Source organism: Pagrus pagrus, assembly GCF_965226575.1.
Source record: "Pagrus pagrus genome assembly, chromosome: 22".
In the NCBI taxonomy this organism is placed as follows: domain Eukaryota; kingdom Metazoa; phylum Chordata; class Actinopteri; order Spariformes; family Sparidae; genus Pagrus; species Pagrus pagrus.
In genome coordinates, this window is record NC_140204.1 from 6338081 (window position 1) to 6358136 (window position 20056).

Genomic DNA, 20056 nt, shown 5'->3' on the forward strand with positions numbered 1-20056 from the left:
CACACACCTAAACATTCCCACATGCCTCCAATTAATCACAATACCGTCAGCTGACTCATTTTCCGACCTGCTCATCACTGCTTGCAGTATTGTTAACTCATTTGTTGTAATGATTGTTGGAATTGTTCGTTGTGTAGTTGGGTTTCTGTTTGCTGATTGTGCTGTATTTCATAAGGGAAAGTTACAAACCTAAGTCAACTTGTGCATACCAGTATAACAAGTTGGTGGAGGCTGTAAGTTTCCTGAAACTTAATCAGCCAGATTGTTAATTGGATAAGGGAGAGGTGTGACAACACGTCAATCGACCCACATAAAAGCAGCAGCAGCGGTCCTGTTGATCACAGCTTTGGAGACGGAGCGAAGACGAGTGAAGAAAATATCTACTCTGCAAATCCACCATGAGTGAAACAGGTAAAATGAGACTTTCTTCTTCAAGATTTGAATAAATAATTTATTAAAGAGCGACTTTTAGTTTTCTGTGCCTGTGCAGGTAGATGTTGTGGATTTAAAAACAATAACAAAAAAGTGATATTAAGTGATGAATTAATGGTAATCAATATCAATATGAATTCAGTGCTGGTTTTGACACTGATAAGGTTGAAACATGTTCATATGCATGTGATGAACCTCAGTCTTTAAGTTTTAAGGCTGCTCGGCCTCCAACGGGCCAGTAATGAACAAAAATGAGGAGAAGTAACGTCGATTTGATTTCTAACACTGTGTTGTTTCACTCCACAATGTTCAACAGTTTTTGTTACTGACAACAGTTCAACCTGTTCTAAACTTCAACCTACAAGCTGCTCTTTAAGTCATATTTGTACGGATCTGGATGGAAGTCAGAATTAAATTCAGACTTGTGAAAAAAAAAGAGAACTAAATACTTTTTTTTTTTTCTTACAGTGGCTTTAATCCTCTTCTGTATGTTTGTATTGTGATGAAATACAAAATGTTCTACAAGAGAAATGCTTTAATCAAATAACAGGATGGAAACATGTTATTTTACACAGGCAAAACCAAGGTGGCGTTCAGTGCAGTGTTAGAGAAAGGTGGAGCACATGGACCATTCAACACACCCGTACCTCTGGTTTACAACAAAGTGTTCACAAACATTGGTGATGCCTACAACTGCTCAACAGGTAAGGACATCACACGCAGCCTAAATCACCTGTAACTGTTAGATTGTTGATACATTTTACAAACTGGCCTGATGAATATACTGTAGTTGTATATCATTCTTAATATCGGTAATCTGATTACTATCTGTGCCAGATTATGAAGGTTTAAGTTTACTGATGACCCGTGCAGTTTTTTACCGATTAAAAAAAACAGTAACCAGTAATATTACAGTGTATATTAACAATGAAGTGTCTCGGTGCAACGTAGCAGTAAAACCTTGACATGTAGTTTCATTAATCTGGGCATTCATACTAATTTTGAAAAGAGGGTGGGACTTTTCCAATCCTAGTGTACTGGCTGAATCAATTTACATACGTTTAGTGATTTATTATCTTCAAACATGTTTTCTGGGGCACTTCCTCAGGATGAAATGGCAAAATGTCGACCTACTGATCATTTCTCTGGTGGTACTATAGCCAGATAAAGAATCAAACCACCTGTTAAATGACATCTACTCTGCTAAAAGATTTTCGAGAGGAGAAACTCCAAACCTCTGTTAAAAGTATCAAACCAACGTGTTTAATGCTTTCTACACCCATGCATGAAGTAGATGCATTTGTTTCCTTTACTGAATATTACTGCAAGCATTCAGATGCAGATCCAAAAAGTATTCATATTTGGCTACACACCACTACCATGTTGTAATTATTACTTTCTCATTCAAAGCCTTTCAGAAACCCATAAAACTGATGAACACTGTTGTTTTCACAGGTATCTTCACTGCACCTGTTGCAGGTGTTTATTACTTCACCCTTTTCTATCGTGCTGGAGGAAAACATGATTCAAAGCTGGAGCTCTTCAAGAACAGCGAGATGATAGTCAGGGCATCTGATCACAAATCAGGCTCTGACACAGCTGATAATGGAGGAAATGCAGCTGTCTTGCAGCTGCAGAAAGGAGACCATGTTTATGTGCGCCTGGATGCAAATCATCATGTTTGGGCAGCTGACAACCACACCTCCTTCAGTGGTTTCAACCTCAGTTAGAATCAGTGAGAATCAATGAATTCAGAAAGATGTTTCCAACAACCTGAGATCAATGATGCACAGACTCTGTTACCATTCAAATGTACATTTAGATTAAAACAGGTGGCTGTTGCTGTCATATTACTGTGATCAACCAGAATATATCATTATTCCACTGAGTCTGAACTGATCCATTTACTGTTTCATGTCATGAAAGTGACAACAAATATCACAATCTGATGGTCCACAGAGGATCAACACTTTCATTTTGGACTCTACATGAGCTTCACCACCCTCAGGTCCATGTGCAAATTTTGTGCACACTCACTTCAAATTTACCAGATAAAACTCAAATATTAAATATTTAATCATTGATCTCAGGTGTCAGGGAACTTCCTGAGTTTTAACCAATATGATTCTGCTTTTGCTTGCTGTCTTATATATCCACCATGATATTACAATGTTTAAGTTGTTGGGAAACTAAATACAAGTAAACTCATTATAAAGGAGTTCAGCCTGGAGGGGGTTCAGACCTCCTCCTGTGTGTCTGCACAACAAGAGGATATATGTGTGGAGGAGTTTAAGGAGCAGGTGCAGGTGGAGGATGTTTGAGATGTTGTGATGTACCAAGGAAGAAGAACAATGTGTCTTCAACCTGGAAAATGTCACGACCAGGTAAAGAAAGGTTGAATAACACCTTGAGTGAAATCATGTATGTCCTGTTGTTGTCTACAGTTAATGTGTGTTATCTCAAAGTGAGACTGCCTCTCCTCAGTCATGTCTGTATGCTGCTGATGGCTCCTAATGCAACAATAAAGATCTACTGAGCATCTGAACAAACTCTAGTTCATGTTTTTAGACTTTAAAAATCATACCATAATTATTTCTCAGCTTACATGTATGTATCTTTGTTAAATGTGTCATAATAGCAATGATTAATTATCAAGAGTTTTTTATTTTGTAGCAAATTCACAATTTTAATCACATTGGTAACACGTTATAATAAACATGATTATTAAATGTTAAATCTATAATTAATGGATGGAAGAAATGTTTACAATGTCTAATGAAAAGGTCAAATTTAAATGTCGGGGTTTGAATATAGATCTGCCTTATCCAAGTAACCACAAACCAACTGAAGACTTTATCATTACAATACAGTTTAAGCCTTTATCCAATTAATGAGACGGTGACCTTGAGCGCAGGCCAGTGGCTCCCAGGGTGGTGCAGGCATTAGAGGTTGTGAGGGATGGCAGAGGTACGGCAGGCTGGGTGGCGAGTGGTTGAGGAGCTGGTTCACAGGTACGGTCCGGTCACACTGGAAGAGGAGGAAGGCAGGATTAAAGCACTTGCGAGTGAACACAAGAAAGCTTTCTAAATACATAAACACTAGAGATACTGAGAGCGATCAAGTACCACTGGAACTGGCAACAATATTCTGGCACAATGCAGAGGGAAGCTCTGGGCATAAGAGCAGGTGCTGATTATAAGCCACACCCAGCCTCACCAAGCACCTCTGAAACATAAAGCACAGAAACAGACCACAACTGGCCACCACAAAGTCCAGATCATAACAAAGTAAGTACAGGGGAGTCAATGAAAGCTTTAAAAAATGAATTACTAAACCAAAATTATGAAATGTTATATAAAGAAGAAAACCTTGAAAGTGCATATGAAATATTCTTAAGAGTATTTAAGATAAAATTGCATTCAGTTCATTTCAATTCAATAAATGTAACATTTATTAATGGCCCTCTTTCGACTTATTTTAGTTGTAAGTAACATAATTGTGTTCAGGAAGACTTCTGAAACCATAAGATGTTGGAAAAATGCGCTTACTTTCAAAAAATTTCACCAAACAGAGTCCTCATGTCTGGAGTGACTTCCTGTGAGGAGGCCAACTGAAACAGCACATTATTTAATGACAGAGCGACATCTAGTGGACTCTTTCAGCATAACATACCTAAACTGAGTTCTAGAGAAGGATCAGCTTCAGTTCAACACATTTTTCATGATACAGAAGATACTTTAACTCAAAATGTGTTTAAGGTAAGAACTGCTAAGTTTTTCCATCATATACATGTAATTAATCAGTGAAGATCTGCTGCTCCAAAAACTTTTTTTAAAACTTTATTTTCACTCAGATGCCATAATACATTAATGAGTCCCAAGTTTGAAGTTCGAGTTTCACCTTTATTGCCAAACATCCTGGGTTTCTTTGGAAACAAAGGTGGAAGTCAGATAACATTGTTACACAGTGAGGAAAATGTGGTGGATTTACTGATGAACTGAAGATGGTACTTTAACACAGGAGACCACTGTTTGTTAAACACGTCATTGAATCAGTGTTGGTTTCTTTTTACTACAGTCTTTTCCCAACCTTAACAAAGATGTAAATATTGATACTTTTTTTTCTGACAGCTAGTAATGGTCGAAGGGTTTTGGAGTCCTTGACAGAGTAGAGGTTGACAACATTTACTCTTGTACAATATTAAATAGACAGCATGAAGGTTCAAAAGTATTTTATTTAGCACAAAGATGAAAACACACAATCTAACTAACATATACTGTACTATATACGTGTGTGTGTGTGTGTGTGTGTGTGTGTGCGTGCGTGCGTGTGTGTGTGTGTGTGTGTGTGGAAGAACTAAAGCAAAATGGTGGCTAGGGTTCAAATTACCCTGCTGAATGATTGAAGGCACTGTAGTTTTCTCACAACATTGGCTGTGCCTGTGTTGTTCATTACACTACACCTGCAGTAGACTAGTGGGGTCAAATGTAAAGACTTTTGGCTAAAGGGTTCAAGATGTGAATCTCAAATTTTAGCATTGGCCAAATTATGCTGAAATTAATATTGCACAATTATGAATGATTGCCAACAGTACACTGCCTCACACGGGGCCCCATATATAGTGCTTCATGCAACGTGAATAGGGAGTTTTGGATTAAATTTGCTTGTTAGTAATTAATGATTATCAGGGATAATGATTAATTTTGATCAATAAGATCCAATTTACATTACATCACCTCAGGGCGCCACCCTTGAAGAAGGGAAAAGATAGCCAAGTCACCAAATCAGGCTCATAAAAAAAAGGTACTCAAATGTCACTTGGTGACTCTGATTAATAATTAACTGAACTACAACCAAAATTTAAGGGTTTCGGAGTACTTGACGGGGTAGAGGTTGGCAACATTCACTCTTGTACAAATATTAAATAGACAGCATGAAGGTTCAAAAGTCTTTTATTTAACAAAAAGATGAAAACACACAAATTAACATGTACTATATACACAGGTGTGTGTGTGTCTCAAAGAACAAAAGCAAAATGGTGGCTAGGGTTCAAAGTACCATGCCACACGGCATGGACAAAGGAAGACTACAAACAAAATGGCTGATCCAAAGGAACTACACGATTGCTGATCGAAGGGTTCAAAGAAACAATGGTGGTGCTCGCATCATATGCTCACTGATGTCACATGTGGGTGTGATATGCTCCAGGCTGAAGGAGTGTGTGCGTGTGATGTGATGCCAAGTTAGAGAAGATAGTTACTTGCATGCAAAGACCCTCAGTCTGTGCATAGACGCATAATTCAACTCACCTCAAAATTAGCCGTGTAGCAAAGCAAACTACCAATAACCTGACCTGAGATCACAATAATATTGTGCACAAAATAATAATTTTGCGCACAAGATGTCACAAATGCTATCAGGCAATTTGGTGAGAGATTCTCTGTGATTGGTTAAAGGGAAACATGACAACACCTTATCATCGATCAAACAGCATAAAAGCAGCAGCAATCCTGTTGATCACAGCTTTGGAGATGGAGTGAAGATGAGTGAGGAAAATATCTACTCTGCAGGTCCACCATGTGTGAAACAGGTATAATGAGACTTTCTTCTTCAAGATTTGAATTAATAATTTATCAAAGAGCGACTATTAGTTTTCTGTGCCTGTGCAGGAAAATGTTGTGGATTTAAAAACAAAAACAAAAAAGTGATATTAAGTAATTAATTAATGGTAATCAATATCAATATGAATTCAGTGCTGGTTCTGACACTGATAAGGTTAAAACATGTTCATATGCATGTGATTAAGTGCAGTCTTTAAGTTTTAAGACTGCTCGGCCTCCAAGGGGCCAGTAATGAACAAAAATGAGGAGAAGTAACGTCCATCAGGAAGAAGTTGATTCCTAACACTGTGTTGTTTCACTCCACAATGTTCAACAGTTTGTTACTGACAACAGTTCAACCTGTACTAAACTTTAACCCACAAGTTGCTCTTTAAGTCTTGTTTGTACAGAACAGGATTATGGTTTAGGATTGTGATGAAATACAAAATGATCTACAAGAGAAATGCTTCAACAAAATAACAGGATGCAAATATGATACTATGTTAATATGTTTGTGTGTCCAGCTTTTGTTAAGATGTTGATGTTGATTGCACATGGTATCTTAAACCTTGTGAAACAACGCCTCCTGACACTCGATCAGCTGGCATTTTCTCAAGTAAAGCCACAGGAAGCTATTCATCGTTGTAATCATACCCAGCATCTAGAAGTGCCATTTTCTAATTTTAAATTCTCTCAGCTTTCCCTCACTCAGACTAAAATGGTTGCTGAAATTGTGCTGTGATATTACTCTGCTTCTCTTTTCACCACCCATGAGGAATTATATAGCAGTTTACAAGAACATTAGACAGGTTGGATTTTTCCAAATACCTATTTTTTAAGAGAGGTAAATCTAATCCAATTAGGTTTACCAGATAAAACTCAAATATTAAATATTTAATCATTGATCTCAGGTGTGAGGGAACTTCCTGAGTTTTTCTCAATATGATTATGCTTTTGCTTGCTGTCTTATATATCCACCATGATATTGCAATGTTTAAGTTGTTGGGAAACTAATTCCAAGTAAACTCATTGTAAAGGAGTTCAGCCTGGAGGGGGTTCAGACCTCCTCCTGTGTGTCTGTACAACAAGAGGATATATGTGTGGAGGAGTTTAAGGAGCAGGTGCAGGTGGAGGATGTTTGAGATGTTGTGATGTACGAAGGAAGAAGAACAGTGTGTCTTCAACCTGGAAAATGTCACGACCAGGTAAAGAAAGGTTGAATAACACCTTGAGTGAAATCATGTAGGTCCTGTTGTTGTCTACAGTTAATGTGTGTTATCTCAAAGTGCTGTAAGAACTGAGGAGGGACTGCCTCTCCTCAGTCATGTCTGTGTACTGCTGATGATGGCTCCTCATGCAACAATAAAAATCTACTGAGCATCTGAACAAACGCTAGCTCATGTTTTTAGACTTTAAAAATCATACCATGATTATCTTTCAGCTTACATGTATTTATCTTTGTTAAATGTGTCATAATAGCAATAATTAATTATCAAGAGTTTTTTATTTTGTAGCATATTCCCAATTTTAATCACATTGGTAACACTTTATAATAAACAGTTGCTTATTAAATTTAAAATCTATAATTAATTAACTTTAGTTCATAGTTTTTTTCACTGTTAACAAGCAATGAAATGCTTCAAAACCATTTAAACACGGGTTTATTAACACCAGCTGCAACTTTATGATGAACATCCAAATAATATTTATAGATGAACTTTACAAAGTGTTATAAACATCAGTTTATAGTGTGTGTGTATGTGTGTGTGTGTGTGTGTGTGTGTGTATGTGTGTCCAGCTTTTGTTAAGATGTTGATGTTGATTGCACATTGTATCTTAAACCTTGTGAAACAACGCCTCCTGACACTCGATCAGCTGACATTTTCTCAAGTAAAGCCACAGGAAGCTATTCATTGTTGTAATCATACCCAGCATCTAGAAGTGCCATTCCCTAATTTTAAATTCTCTCAGCTTTCCCTCACTCAGACTAAAATGGTTGCTGAAATTGTGCTGTGGTATTACTCTGCTTCTCTTTTCACCACCCATGAGGAATTATACAGCAGTTTACAAGAACATTAGACAGGTTGGATTTTTCCAAATGCCTAATTTTTAAGAGAGGCTCAGTGGGATTTACCTTGATTTTGTCTCTTTGGGTCAAATCTGCATTTAATTGGTTGTTTAAAGTTAAATCTAATCCAATCAGAAACACTGATGCTTCTTCAATTTGTCATGCATGTAAAGTTCACAGGTGACCTTACCCTGGCATGTAGTGATCTCATAAGGCCCCTGCCACCTGGCCAACAGCTTACCGTCCTGACCTTTTGGCCAGGATGGAAAGTTCTGTCTCTTGCCTTCTTGTCATACCAGGTCTTCTGGTTGGCTTGTGCTGACTTCATGTGTTCCTGTGCCAGAGCCGTCATCTGTTCCAATCTGTCCCTCATTTTCATCACATAGGCCACCGCATTCTTCTGCTCAGCCCTTGAGTTCTCCCAGTGCTCCTTCAGGAGGTCAAGAGGCCCCCTCACCTGATGCCCATAGAGCAGTTCAAAGGGCCAGAAATCTGTAGGAGCCTGTGGCACCTCCCGATAGGCGAAAAGCAGGTACGACAGCCATTGGTCCCAATCTGAGCCTGTGTGGGATACAAACTTCCACAGCATGTTTTTAAGAGTCTGATTAAACCTTTCCACCAGACCGTCCGTCTGGTCTTAATACTCTTCACTCCTAGCAGCTGATACACCTGCCTCAGAAGTTTAGAAAGAAAGTTTGTGCCACAGTCTGTGAGGACCTCTCTAGGTATGTCTACCCTTGAGAATAGCTGGGGAAGACAGTTAGCAGCCTGCCTGGCCTTGAGGGGAAAGGCTTCTGGGTATCGAGTGGCATAGTAACAGATTACCAAGATGTACCGATTTCCACATGCACTCCTCTCAAGGGGCTCCACTATACCCATGCCTATTCTGTCAAATGGTGTATCAATGACTGGTAGTAGCTGAAGCTGAGCCCGAGCTCAGAAGACTTTAGCTGTCTCAATTCAGGGGCTGCATCCTTCGAGGATGCGGCCTTTGCGGCCTCCGAAGGCAAGTCCTTCAGAGTCCTTCTGAAGGCGAGTCCTTCGGAGGTACCTTCAAAAGCCGCATCCATCGTTGTTAAATGGGACGGTCTAGCCTTCAGAGCATTTCCTGGTTGCGTCACCAGATGGTCCCGCCCCTTACCCTTACGTACGATTTCTGCCACCCAGGCCCATGAAAGTGACGATCTACACCACTGGATGTCGCCATTTTCTTTCTTTCTTTCTTCTTTTTCAGGCGTGCAAAGGATCTTGGGATATGGGAGGCCGCGAAGGATATTAGCGGTGCATCCTCCAAAAAGAGGGAAACGAAGGCCGCATTTGTGGGGTGCATTTGGAGGAGCCAATCCGGCTAAGTGATTTTTGGAAAGCTAGGTGGCCTGCCCAAGGGATAGAATGCCCTAGCTCCATTATTTTTTGTGTGAGTGTCTGTGGCAAAGCTAAGGCCTCACTCTTGCCTTGTTGCTGGTAAAGAATGCCATTTTTAAAAACATACTTTGTGTCTGTTAAGCAGTCTGCCGTGCCCTGACTCACACCCTCAACCTCTGAGACCCTGTCAAACCACAGCCTTAATGTGGAGTCAGCTTGCTGCAATGTGGTTATGTCAGAGGGAATTTGGAAATCTAAAGGCTGGCTCGGCTGTAATGCTTCCTCACACTGGTCCCTGGCCGTAGCCAAAAGCTTTTCCCTCCTTCTCTGGGCTCTGGACTTTGGCTGTTTGACTGGCCCTGACTGCAGCTGTGCCTGAAAAAAAGGTAACTCCTCCAGGGTGTTCTTTGCTTTCTGAGCCCTAGTTGTGACAATGTTACATGCTGAGACTACTGGTTGTGAATCTGACTGACGTTGCTGCTTAGCTCCCTGGACTGGTGCCCCAGTGCCCCCTCTATGTCCCTCCCTGATGAGCTACTTTTCATGTCTTGCCTGGCCTATCAAGTTAAACAGTGTAGGAACATCATGACCAAGGACAACTGGGTATGGCAGTGTGGGCACTATTGCTATCGTCAGGAGACAAGTCTGACCACTGACTGTAAGATAAATCTCAGCTGTGAGTTGCGGTTTCTCATCACCATGAACACAGCTGATGTTAGACACAGCCTCAGTCCACAGCTATCTGGGCAGTAAATTGGGCAGAACAGCAGACTGAACACAACCAGTCTAGCAGTGCCTCCTCACGCTGACCATTTACTAGTGCTGGTTTAGTGAGTGCCTCCTCCTGAACTGGGGTCTGGGAACTGAGCACAAAAGAGATGGTTTACTCTGTCTGGTGGCAGGGCATGTATACTGAGTGTGGCCCATCTCATGACACTGATAGCAGCGCGTGTCTTGTCAGGGACCAGAAAAAGACTACTGGTGTTTAGTTTACCAGGAGAAAACTGTCTGGTACTAGAATGAGGTCTAACCTGACCTTGACCACCCCTTTCAGGCCCATTGGACTTACTGCAGACAGGAAGACCTCTGTCAGTCGAGCGGCATCTTCTGCAGACGTTGGGTCACGTTCACGGATCCAAACCTAGGGCTTGGGGCCCACCATCCTCAAAAACTGCTCCAGTATTAACTGTTCACCAGTGACTTTACCAGGCTAGCCAATTCCTCCAGCCTTTCAGGATATCTGGCCGCTGCTGCCCCCTGCTGATGAGCTGTAGTGCCTGGTTGAGCATCATCTGGCTCTTGAAGTTGCTCTGCTTTCTTTCCTCTGGTCATTATTTCTTCTTAGTGTGTTATCAAACCTTCTCTTCTCGAGACCAAATGAGGAGATCCAGACAGACGATGTTCAGCACGTGGTATTTCCTTTATTTTATGTTCAGAACATCATGTTTACCATCGACAGACCTGTATCTCTCCTTTCGTTCCTCTCTAAAACCCTGGAACGTGCTGTCTTCAACCAACTGTCTTCTTACCTTTTGCAAAACAACCTCCTTGACTCTAATCAGTCAGGCTTCAGGACTGCTCACTCCACTGAGACGGCCCTCCTCACAGTGACTGAGTCGCTCTGGGCCGCCAGAGCCTCGTCCCACTCTTCAGTCCTCATCCTCCTCGACTTATCCTCTGCGTTTGACACAGTCAACCACCAAATCCTCCTCTCCACTCTGGCCAAGCTTGGCATTACTGGCTCTGCTCTAACCTGGTTCACATCATACCTGACAGAACGCACCTTTCAGGTCATATGGAATGGCTCCTTGTCCAAACCCTGCTCCCTGGAAACTGGTGTCCCTCAAGGCTCAGTATTCGGGCCGCTTCTGCTTTCACTATACACTACATCACTAGGCTCTGCAATCACATCACATGGATTCTCTTACCACTGTTATGCTGACAACACCCAGCGGTTTCTCTCCTTCCCTCAACCTAAAACTGAACTCCTCTTCATCCCGGGGAAAAACTACCCTCACATGGACCTGTCAGTCACTGTCGAGGATGTCACGGTATCACCTCCATCGACTGCGAGGAACCTGGGTGTCGGGACAGCAGAATCGCTTGCCATCTTTCGCAAAAGACTCAAGACTCACTTGTTTAGACTTCACCTCAAAAAAAGTACTTATATGCACTTGTATGTTCCTACCTTCAGCGCTTACATCATAGCACTTATGAAAAGTATCCTTGTTAAATAGCAGCTACTTTGCTCTGATGAGGGCTTGAATATTGCTTCTATCTTTTCTACTTTATCAACGGTGATATGTTGTGGTTTTTTTCTTGTGACAAATGTACTAATTGTAAGTCGCTTTGGACAAAAGCATCTGCTGAATGTCCTAAATATAAATGTAAATGTTACCAACATCCTAACCCAACCTGATCCTCCTCCAACTGACCCGCTCAAATACCCCAGCACCTCCTTTCACTCATTGGCACGTACCATTCCTTTCTACACACCCACCTAAACATACAATTAATAAACAAATATTTACCTAAACTTTCCCACCTAATACAAATACAATGAAAATAAACCCAAATAAATACCCATAATAATTTACACATATTTACATTGAAACCCAGCAATCAAACTCCCCTCTACCTACTCCCCACTTGGTGCCTCCCGCTCAACCAAGCGGAACTAATAAAAGGTGTCTGCAGCCCTGGGGAACTCAGGGAGAGAAGCGGCACAGGTAAGTTTATGCTTCACATAATTATACACAATCAGTTTGCCTAACAGATCTTATACCCTCCCACAGACTGCAACAGTGCCTCGCTGATCACTGGCTTTCTCTACTCAGGTGAACGTTGATGGCACAAGTAAACAGCTGATCCCACAACCATTATATCAATAAACAATTTAAACTTTGCTGTGTGTGTGCGTCTCATTACACCTCCTATGCCTATATGTATACACACACATATACACATATGTACCCACATACCTAAACATTCCCACATGCCTCCAATTAATCACAATCCCATCAGCTGACTCATTACTGACCTGCTCATCACTGCTTGCAGTTTTTGTTAACTCATTTGTTGTTATGATTGTTGGAATTGTTCGTTGTGTAGTTGGGTTTCTGTTTGCTGATTGTGCTGTGTTTCATAAGGGAAAGTCAACTTGTGCATACCAGTATAACAAGTTAGTGGAGGCTGTAAGTTTCCTGAAACTTAATCAGCCAGATTGCTAATTGGATAAGGGAGAGGCGTGACAACGCGTCGATCAAACAACATAAAAGCAGCAGCAGCGGTCCTGTTGATCACAGCTTTGGAGACGGAGCGAAGACGAGTGAAGAAAATATCTACTCTGCAAATCCACCATGAGTGAAACAGGTAAAATGAGACTTTGTTCTTCAAGATTTGAATAAATAATTTATTAAAGAGCGACTTTTAGTTTTCTGTGCCTGTGCAGGTAGATGTTGTGGATTTAAAAACAATAACAAAAAAGTGATATTAAGTAATGAATTAATGGTAATCAATATCAATATGAATTCAGTGCTGGTTTTGACACTAATAAAGGTTGAAACATGTTCATATGCATGTGATGAACCTCAGTCTTTAAGTTTTAAGGCTGCTCAGCCTCCAACGGGCCAGTAATGAACAAAAATGAGGAGAAGTAACGTCGATTTGATTTCTAACACTGTGTTGTTTCACTCCACAATGTTCAACAGTTTTTGTTACTGACAACAGTTCAACCTGTACTAAACTTCAACCTACAAGCTGCTCTTTAAGTCTTGTTTGTACAGAACTGGATTAGGGTCACTGTAAAACATTTTTTAAAAAATTCATAAATCTGAGTTCAAAGTCAGAACTAAATATTTTTTTTACAATGGCCCTAATCCTCTTCTGTATGTTTGTATTGTGATGAAATACAAAGAGACATACAGGAGAAATGCTTCAATAAAATAACAGGATGCAAACATGTTATTTTACACAGGCAAAACCAAGGTCGCATTCAGTGCAGTGTTAGAGAAAGGTGGAGCACATGGACCATTCAACACAAACACAACTCTGATTTACAACAAAGTGTTCACAAACATCGGTGATGCCTACAACTGCTCAACAGGTAAGGACATCACACGCAGCCTAACTCACCTGTAACTGTTAGATTGTTGATACATTTTACAAACTGGCCTGATGAATATACTGTAGTTGTATATCATTCTTAATATCGGTTACTATCTGTGCCAGATTATGAAGGTTTAAGTTTACTGATGACCCGTGCAGTTTTTTACCGACTAAAAAAAACAGTAACCAGTAATATTATAGTGTATATTAACAATGAAGTGTCTCGGTGGAACGTAGCAGTAAAAACTTGACATGTAGTTTCATTAATCTGGGCATTCATACTAATTTTGAAAAGTGGGTGGGACTTTTCCCATCCTAGTATACTGGCTGAATCAATTTACATACATTTAGTGATTTATTATCTTCAAACATGTTTTCTGGGGCACTTCCTCAGGATGAAATGGCAAAATGTCGACCTACTGATCATTTTTCTGGTGCTACTGTAGCCAGATAAAGAATCAAACCACCTGTTAAATGACATCTACTCTGCTAAAAGATTTTCGAGAGGAGAAACTCCAAACCTCTGTTAAAATTATCAAACCAACATGTTTAATGCTTTCTACACCCATGCATGAAGTAGATGCATTTGTTTCCTTTACTGAATATTACTGCAAAAATTCAGATGCAGATCCAAAAACTATTCATATTTGGCTACACACCACTACCATGTTGTAATTATTACTTTCACATTCAAAGCCTTTCAGAAACCCATAAAACTGATGAACACTGTTGTTTTCACAGGTATCTTCACTGCACCTGTTGCAGGTGTTTATTACTTCACCCTCTTCTATCATGCTGGAGGAAAACATGATTCAAAGCTGGAGCTCTTCAAGAACAGCGAGATGACAGTCAGGGCATCTGATCACAAATCAGGCTCTGACTCAGCTGATAATGGAGGAAATGCAGTTGTCTTGCAGCTGCAGAAAGGAGACCAGGTTTATGTGCGCATGGATGCAGATTGTCATGTTTGGGCAGCACCCCAGACCACCTTCAGTGGTTTCCAGCTCAGTTAGAATCAGTGAGAATCAATGAATTCAGAAAGATGTTTCCAACAACCTGAGGTCAATGATGCACAGACTCTGTTACCATTCAAATGTACATTTAGATTAAAACAGGTGGCTGTTGCTGTCATATTACTGTGATCAACCAGAATATATCATTATTACACTGAGTCTGAACTGATCCATTTACTGTTTCATGTCATGAAAGTGACAATAAATATCACAATCTGATGGTCCACAGAGGATCAACACTTTCATTTTGGACTCTACATGAGCTTCACCACCCTCAGGTCCATGTGCCAGTTTTGTTCACAGTCACTTCAAATTTACCAGATAAAACTCAAATATTAAATATTTAATCATTGATCTCAGGTGTGAGGGAACTTCCTGAGTTTTAACCAATATGATTCTGCTTTTGCTTGCTGTCTTATATATCCACCATGATATTACAATGTTTAAGTTGTTGGGAAACTAAATCCAAGTAAACTCATTATAAAGGAGTTCAGCCTGGAGGGGGTTCAGACCTCCTCCTGTGTGTCTGCACAACAAGAGGATATATGTGTGGAGGAGTTTAAGGAGCAGGTGCAGGTGCAGGATGTTTGAGATGTTGTGATGTACCAAGGAAGAAGAACAATGTGTCTCCAACCTGGAAAATGTCACGACCAGGTAAAGAAAGGTTGAATAACACCTTGAGTGAAATCATGTACGTCCTGTTGTTGTCTACAGTTAATGTGTGTTATCTCAAAGTGAGACTGCCTCTCCTCAGTCATGTCTGTGTGCTGCTGCTGATGGCTCCTAATGCAACAATAAAGATCTACTGAGCATCTGAACAAACTCTAGTTCATGTTTTTAGACTTTAAAAATCATACCATAATTATTTCTCAGCTTACATGTATGTATCTTTGTTAAATGTGTCATAATAGCAATAATTAATTATCAAAAGTTTTTTATTTTGTAGCAAATTCACAATTTTAATCACATTGGTAACACTTTATAAAAAACATGATTATTAAATGTTAAATCTATAATTAATGGATGGAAGAAATGTTTACAATGTCTAATCAAAAGGTCAAATTTAAATGTCAGGGTTTGAATATAGATCTGCCTTATCCAAGTAACCACAAACCAACTGAAGACTTTGTCATTACAATTCAGTTAAGACTTTATCCAATTTATGAGGCGGTGACCTCGAGCGCAGGCCGGTGGCTACAGGGTGGTGCAGGCATTAGAGGTTGTGAGGGATGGCAGAGGTACGGCAGGCTGGGTGGCGAGTGGTTGAGGAGCTGGTTCGCAGGTACGTTCCGGTCACACTGGAAGAGGAGGAAGGCAGGATTAAAGCACTTGCGAGTGAACACAAGAAAGCTTTCTAAATACATAAACACTAGAGATACTGAGAGCGATCAAGTACCACTGGAACTGGCAACAATATTCTGGCACAATGCAGAGGGAAGCTCTGGGTATAAGAGCAGGTGCTGATTATAAGCCACACCCAGCCTCACCAAGCACCTCTGAAACATAAAGCACAGAAACAGACCACAACTGGCCACCACAAAGTCCAGATCATAACAAAGTAAGAACAAAGGAGTCAATGTAGCTTTAAAAAGTGAATTACTAAACCAAAATTATGAAATGTTATATAAAGAAGAAAACCTTGAAAGAGCATATGAAATATTCCTAAGAGTATTTAAGATATAATTGCATTCAGTTCATTTCAATTCAATACATGTAAAACCATAAGATGTTGGAAAAATGCACTTACTTTCAAACAAATTTCAAATTCACCAAACAGAGTCCTCATGTCTGGAGTGACTTCCTGTGAGGAGGCCAACTGAAACAGCACATTATTTAATGACACAGCGACATCTAGTGGAGTCTTTCAGCATAACATACCTAAACTGAGTGCTAGAGAAGGATCAGCTTCAGTTCAACACATTTTTCATGATATAGAAGATACTTTAACTCAAAATGTGTTAAATGCAAGAGCTGATAAGTTTTCCCATCATATACATGTAATTAATCAGTGAAGATCTGCTGCTCCAAAAACTTTTTTTAAAACTTTATTTTCACTCAGATGCCATAATACATTAATGAGTCCCAAGTTTGAAGTTCGAGTTTCACCTTTATTGCCAAACATCCTGGGTTTCTTTGGAAACAAAGGTGGAAGTCAGATAACATTGTTACACAGTGAGGAAAATGTGGTGGATTTACTGATGAACTGAAGATGGTACTTTAACATAGGAGACCACTGTTTGTTTAACACGTCATTGAATCAGTGTTGGTTTCTTTTTACTACAGTCTTTTCCCAACTTTAACAAAGATGTAAATATTGATATTTTTTTTCTGACAGCTAGTAATGGTCAAAGGGTTTTGGAGTCCTTGACAGAGTAGAGGTTGACAACATTTACTCTTGTACAATATTAAATAGACAGCATGAAGGTTCAAAAGTATTTTATTTAGCACAAAGATGAAAACACACAATCTAACTAACATATACTGTACTATATACGTGTGTGTGTGTGTGTGTGTGTGTGTGTGCGTGTGTGTGTGTGTGTGTGTGTGTGTGTGTGTGTGTGTGTGTGTGTGTGCGTGCGTGTGTGTGTGTGTGTGTGTGTGTGGAAGAACTAAAGCAAAATGGTGGCTAGGGTTCAAATTACCCTGCTGAATGATTGAAGGCACTGTAGTTTTCTCACAACATTGGCTGTGCCTGTGTTGTTCATTACACTACACCTGCAGTAGACTAGTGGGGTCAAATGTAAAGACTTTTGGCTAAAGGGTTCAAGATGTGAATCTCAAATTTTAGCATTGGCCAAATTATGCTGAAATTAATATTGCACAATTATGAATGATTGCCAACAGTACACTGCCTCACACGGGGCCCCATATATAGTGCTTCATGCGACGTGAATAGGGAGTTTTGGATTAAATTTGCTTGTTAGTAATTAATGATTATCAGGGATAATGATTAATTTTGATCAATAAGATCCAATTTACATTACATCACCTCGGGGCGCCACCCTTGAAGAAGGGAAAAAGATAGCCAAGTCACCAAATCAGGCTCATAAAAAAAAGGTACTCAAATGTCACTTGGTGACTCTGATTAATAATTAACTGAACTACAACCAAAATTTAAGGGTTTCGGAGTACTTGACGGGGTAGAGGTTGGCAACATTCACTCTTGTACAAATATTAAATAGACAGCATGAAGGTTCAAAAGTCTTTTATTTAACAAAAAGATGAAAACACACAAATTAACATGTACTATATACACAGGTGTGTGTGTGTCTCAAAGAACAAAAGCAAAATGGTGGCTAGGGTTCAAAGTACCATGCCACACGGCATGGACAAAGGAAGACTACAAACAAAATGGCTGATCCAAAGGAACTACACGATTGCTGATCGAAGGGTTCAAAGAAACAATGGTGGTGCTCGCATCATGTGCTCACTGATATCACATGTGGGTGTGATATGCTCCAGGCTGAAGGAGTGTGTGCGTGTGATGTGATGCCAAGTTAGAGAAGATAGTTACTTGCATGCAAAGACCCTCAGTCTGTGCATAGACGCATAATTCAACTCACCTCAAAATTAGCCGTGTAGCAAAGCAAACTACCAATAACCTGACCTGAGATCACAATACTGTAATACAAACAATAAGTAACCTGTTGATCATGGGTGCAGACCCAAAAAAATTGAACAAATGTATTTTCAGACTTCACATTCTTCACATTTTATATTCACATCTAAAAAGAAATGATTGAAATGGTGGAACAAATAATGTTTGACAAAACAGAGACGAGGCACTTTCATGTCATGAAAGTGACAGTAAACATAAAAGTCTGATGGTCCGCAGATGATCAACACTTTAATTTTGGACACTATATGAGCTTCACCACCCTCAGGTCCATGTGCCAATTTTGCGCACAAGATGTCACAAATGATATCAGGCAATTTAGCGAAAATCTTGTTAAAGAGTCACCTTCCCAGAAACTCATTTGATATCACTTGTTTTTGGGTTGGAGCTGAGTCCACAAACCTGAGATCACTGATGCATCTACTAAACTACCATTACAGTTTAAATTTAGATTCAAACTTTTGGTCAGATGCTAACTCAACTATTCCGCTTTAATTATACATATACAGTCACATCAAATATACCAGATAAAACTCAAATATTAAACATTTAATCATTGATCTCAGGTATGAGGGAACTTCCTGAGTTTTAACCAACATGATTCTGCTTTTGCTTGCTGTCTTATATATCCACCATGATATTACAATGTTTAAGTTGTTGGGAAACTAAATACAAGTAAACTCGTTATAAAGTTACATGTGTGTTTGTGTGTGTGTGTGTGTGTGTGTGTGTGTGTGTGTGTGTGTGTGTGCACGTGAGTGTGTGTGCACGTGTGTGTGTGTGTGTGTGTGTGTGTGTGTGTGTGTGTGTGTGTGTGTGTGTGTGTGTTTGTGTGTGTGTGTGTGTGTGTGTGTGTGTGTGCACATGTGTGTATCTAACCTTATGAAACAACACCTCCTGAAACTCTGTCAACCAACATTTTCTTAAGAATAGCCACAGGCAGCTATTCATTGTGGTTAATACACCCAGTATCTGGATGTGTCATCAAAAAAATTAATCAACTGCCCTCCATCAAAAACAGCTCAGAACAACAGTCATGTTTTCAGCTGTGTGACGATGCATTTTCCAGCTAATCCAACAGTGTTTTTAAATTGTTTATTTCGCTCAAGAAGTAGGAGAATCTTCAACCCATGAAAGAACATTTAATCCTTCAGTTAATCAGAAAAAATGTCATTCAGAATCACCACATTTTGAATCAGGGTTGTTTGTGTTTGATGTTAATAGATTAATACTATATGTATGGGTCATAAGGGATTATTGAGAGGAGATATTTTTGTGACTCAACGTTTTTTAGGAAAATCCGTCAGACCCCTACGACTCGGGTCAGATTTATGGGTTGATTTAAGGATGTTATGCTGTTGTGTACGTTCTCTACTGCCTCGTCTCAGTGCCTTCACTCCGTGGACAGAGACACTGAGACGAGGCACTTTAATGTCATGAAAGTGACAATAAACATAAAAGTCTGATGGTCCACAGGTGATCAACATTTAAATTTTGACACATGTAGTGTCCAAAACTCTAATTTTGGACACTGCATCACCCCCCTCAGGTCCATCTGCCAATTTTGCGCACAAGATGTCACAAATGATATCAGGCAATTTATGATGCATCTACTAAACTACCATTACAGTTAAAATTTAGATTCAGACTTTTGGTCAGATGCTAACTCAACTAGTCGGCTTTAATTATACATATTATTGCTCAAAGCTCAGATAAAACTCAAATATTAAATATTTAATCATTGATCTCAGGTGTGAGGGAACTTCCTGAGTTTTAACCAACATGATTCTGCTTTTGCTTGCTGTCTTATATATCCACCATGATATTACAATGTTTAAGTTGTTGGGAAACTAAA

General features: G+C 39.7%; 2 protein-coding genes and 1 long non-coding RNA gene across 3 annotated transcripts; 2 read left to right on the forward strand and 1 right to left on the reverse strand.

The window, feature by feature from the left end:
- The first annotated feature begins 351 nt into the window (after window positions 1-351).
- LOC311251529 (complement C1q-like protein 3) lies at window positions 352-2971 on the forward strand. Its single transcript, XM_084343997.1, has 3 exons — window positions 352-411; window positions 1008-1136; window positions 1888-2971. The coding sequence occupies exons 1-3, from the start codon at window positions 399-401 to the stop codon at window positions 2160-2162; spliced, it is 417 nt and encodes a 138-aa protein (XP_084200123.1). The 5' UTR covers window positions 352-398; the 3' UTR covers window positions 2163-2971.
- A 9806-nt stretch (window positions 2972-12777) lies between these two features.
- On the forward strand, window positions 12778-15379 carry LOC311251357 (complement C1q-like protein 4). The gene is made up of 3 exons (XM_084343734.1): window positions 12778-12837; window positions 13442-13570; window positions 14314-15379. The coding sequence occupies exons 1-3, from the start codon at window positions 12825-12827 to the stop codon at window positions 14583-14585; spliced, it is 414 nt and encodes a 137-aa protein (XP_084199860.1). The 5' UTR covers window positions 12778-12824; the 3' UTR covers window positions 14586-15379.
- A 123-nt stretch (window positions 15380-15502) lies between these two features.
- LOC311251576 lies at window positions 15503-16073 on the reverse strand. Its single transcript, XR_014621430.1, has 2 exons — window positions 15982-16073; window positions 15503-15883 (listed from the first exon to the last, which is right to left on the reverse strand). It is a non-coding gene; the product is annotated as an uncharacterized lncRNA (long non-coding RNA).
- Window positions 16074-20056: the final 3983 nt, after the last annotated feature.

Coding starts and splice junctions, on each gene's coding strand:
- LOC311251357 (XM_084343734.1), top strand. Junction 13,571..14,313: donor TGCCTACAACTGCTCAACAG/GTAAGGACATCA, acceptor TTGTTTTCACAG/GTATCTTCACTGCACCTGTT.
- LOC311251529 (XM_084343997.1), top strand. Junction 1,137..1,887: donor TGCCTACAACTGCTCAACAG/GTAAGGACATCA, acceptor TTGTTTTCACAG/GTATCTTCACTGCACCTGTT.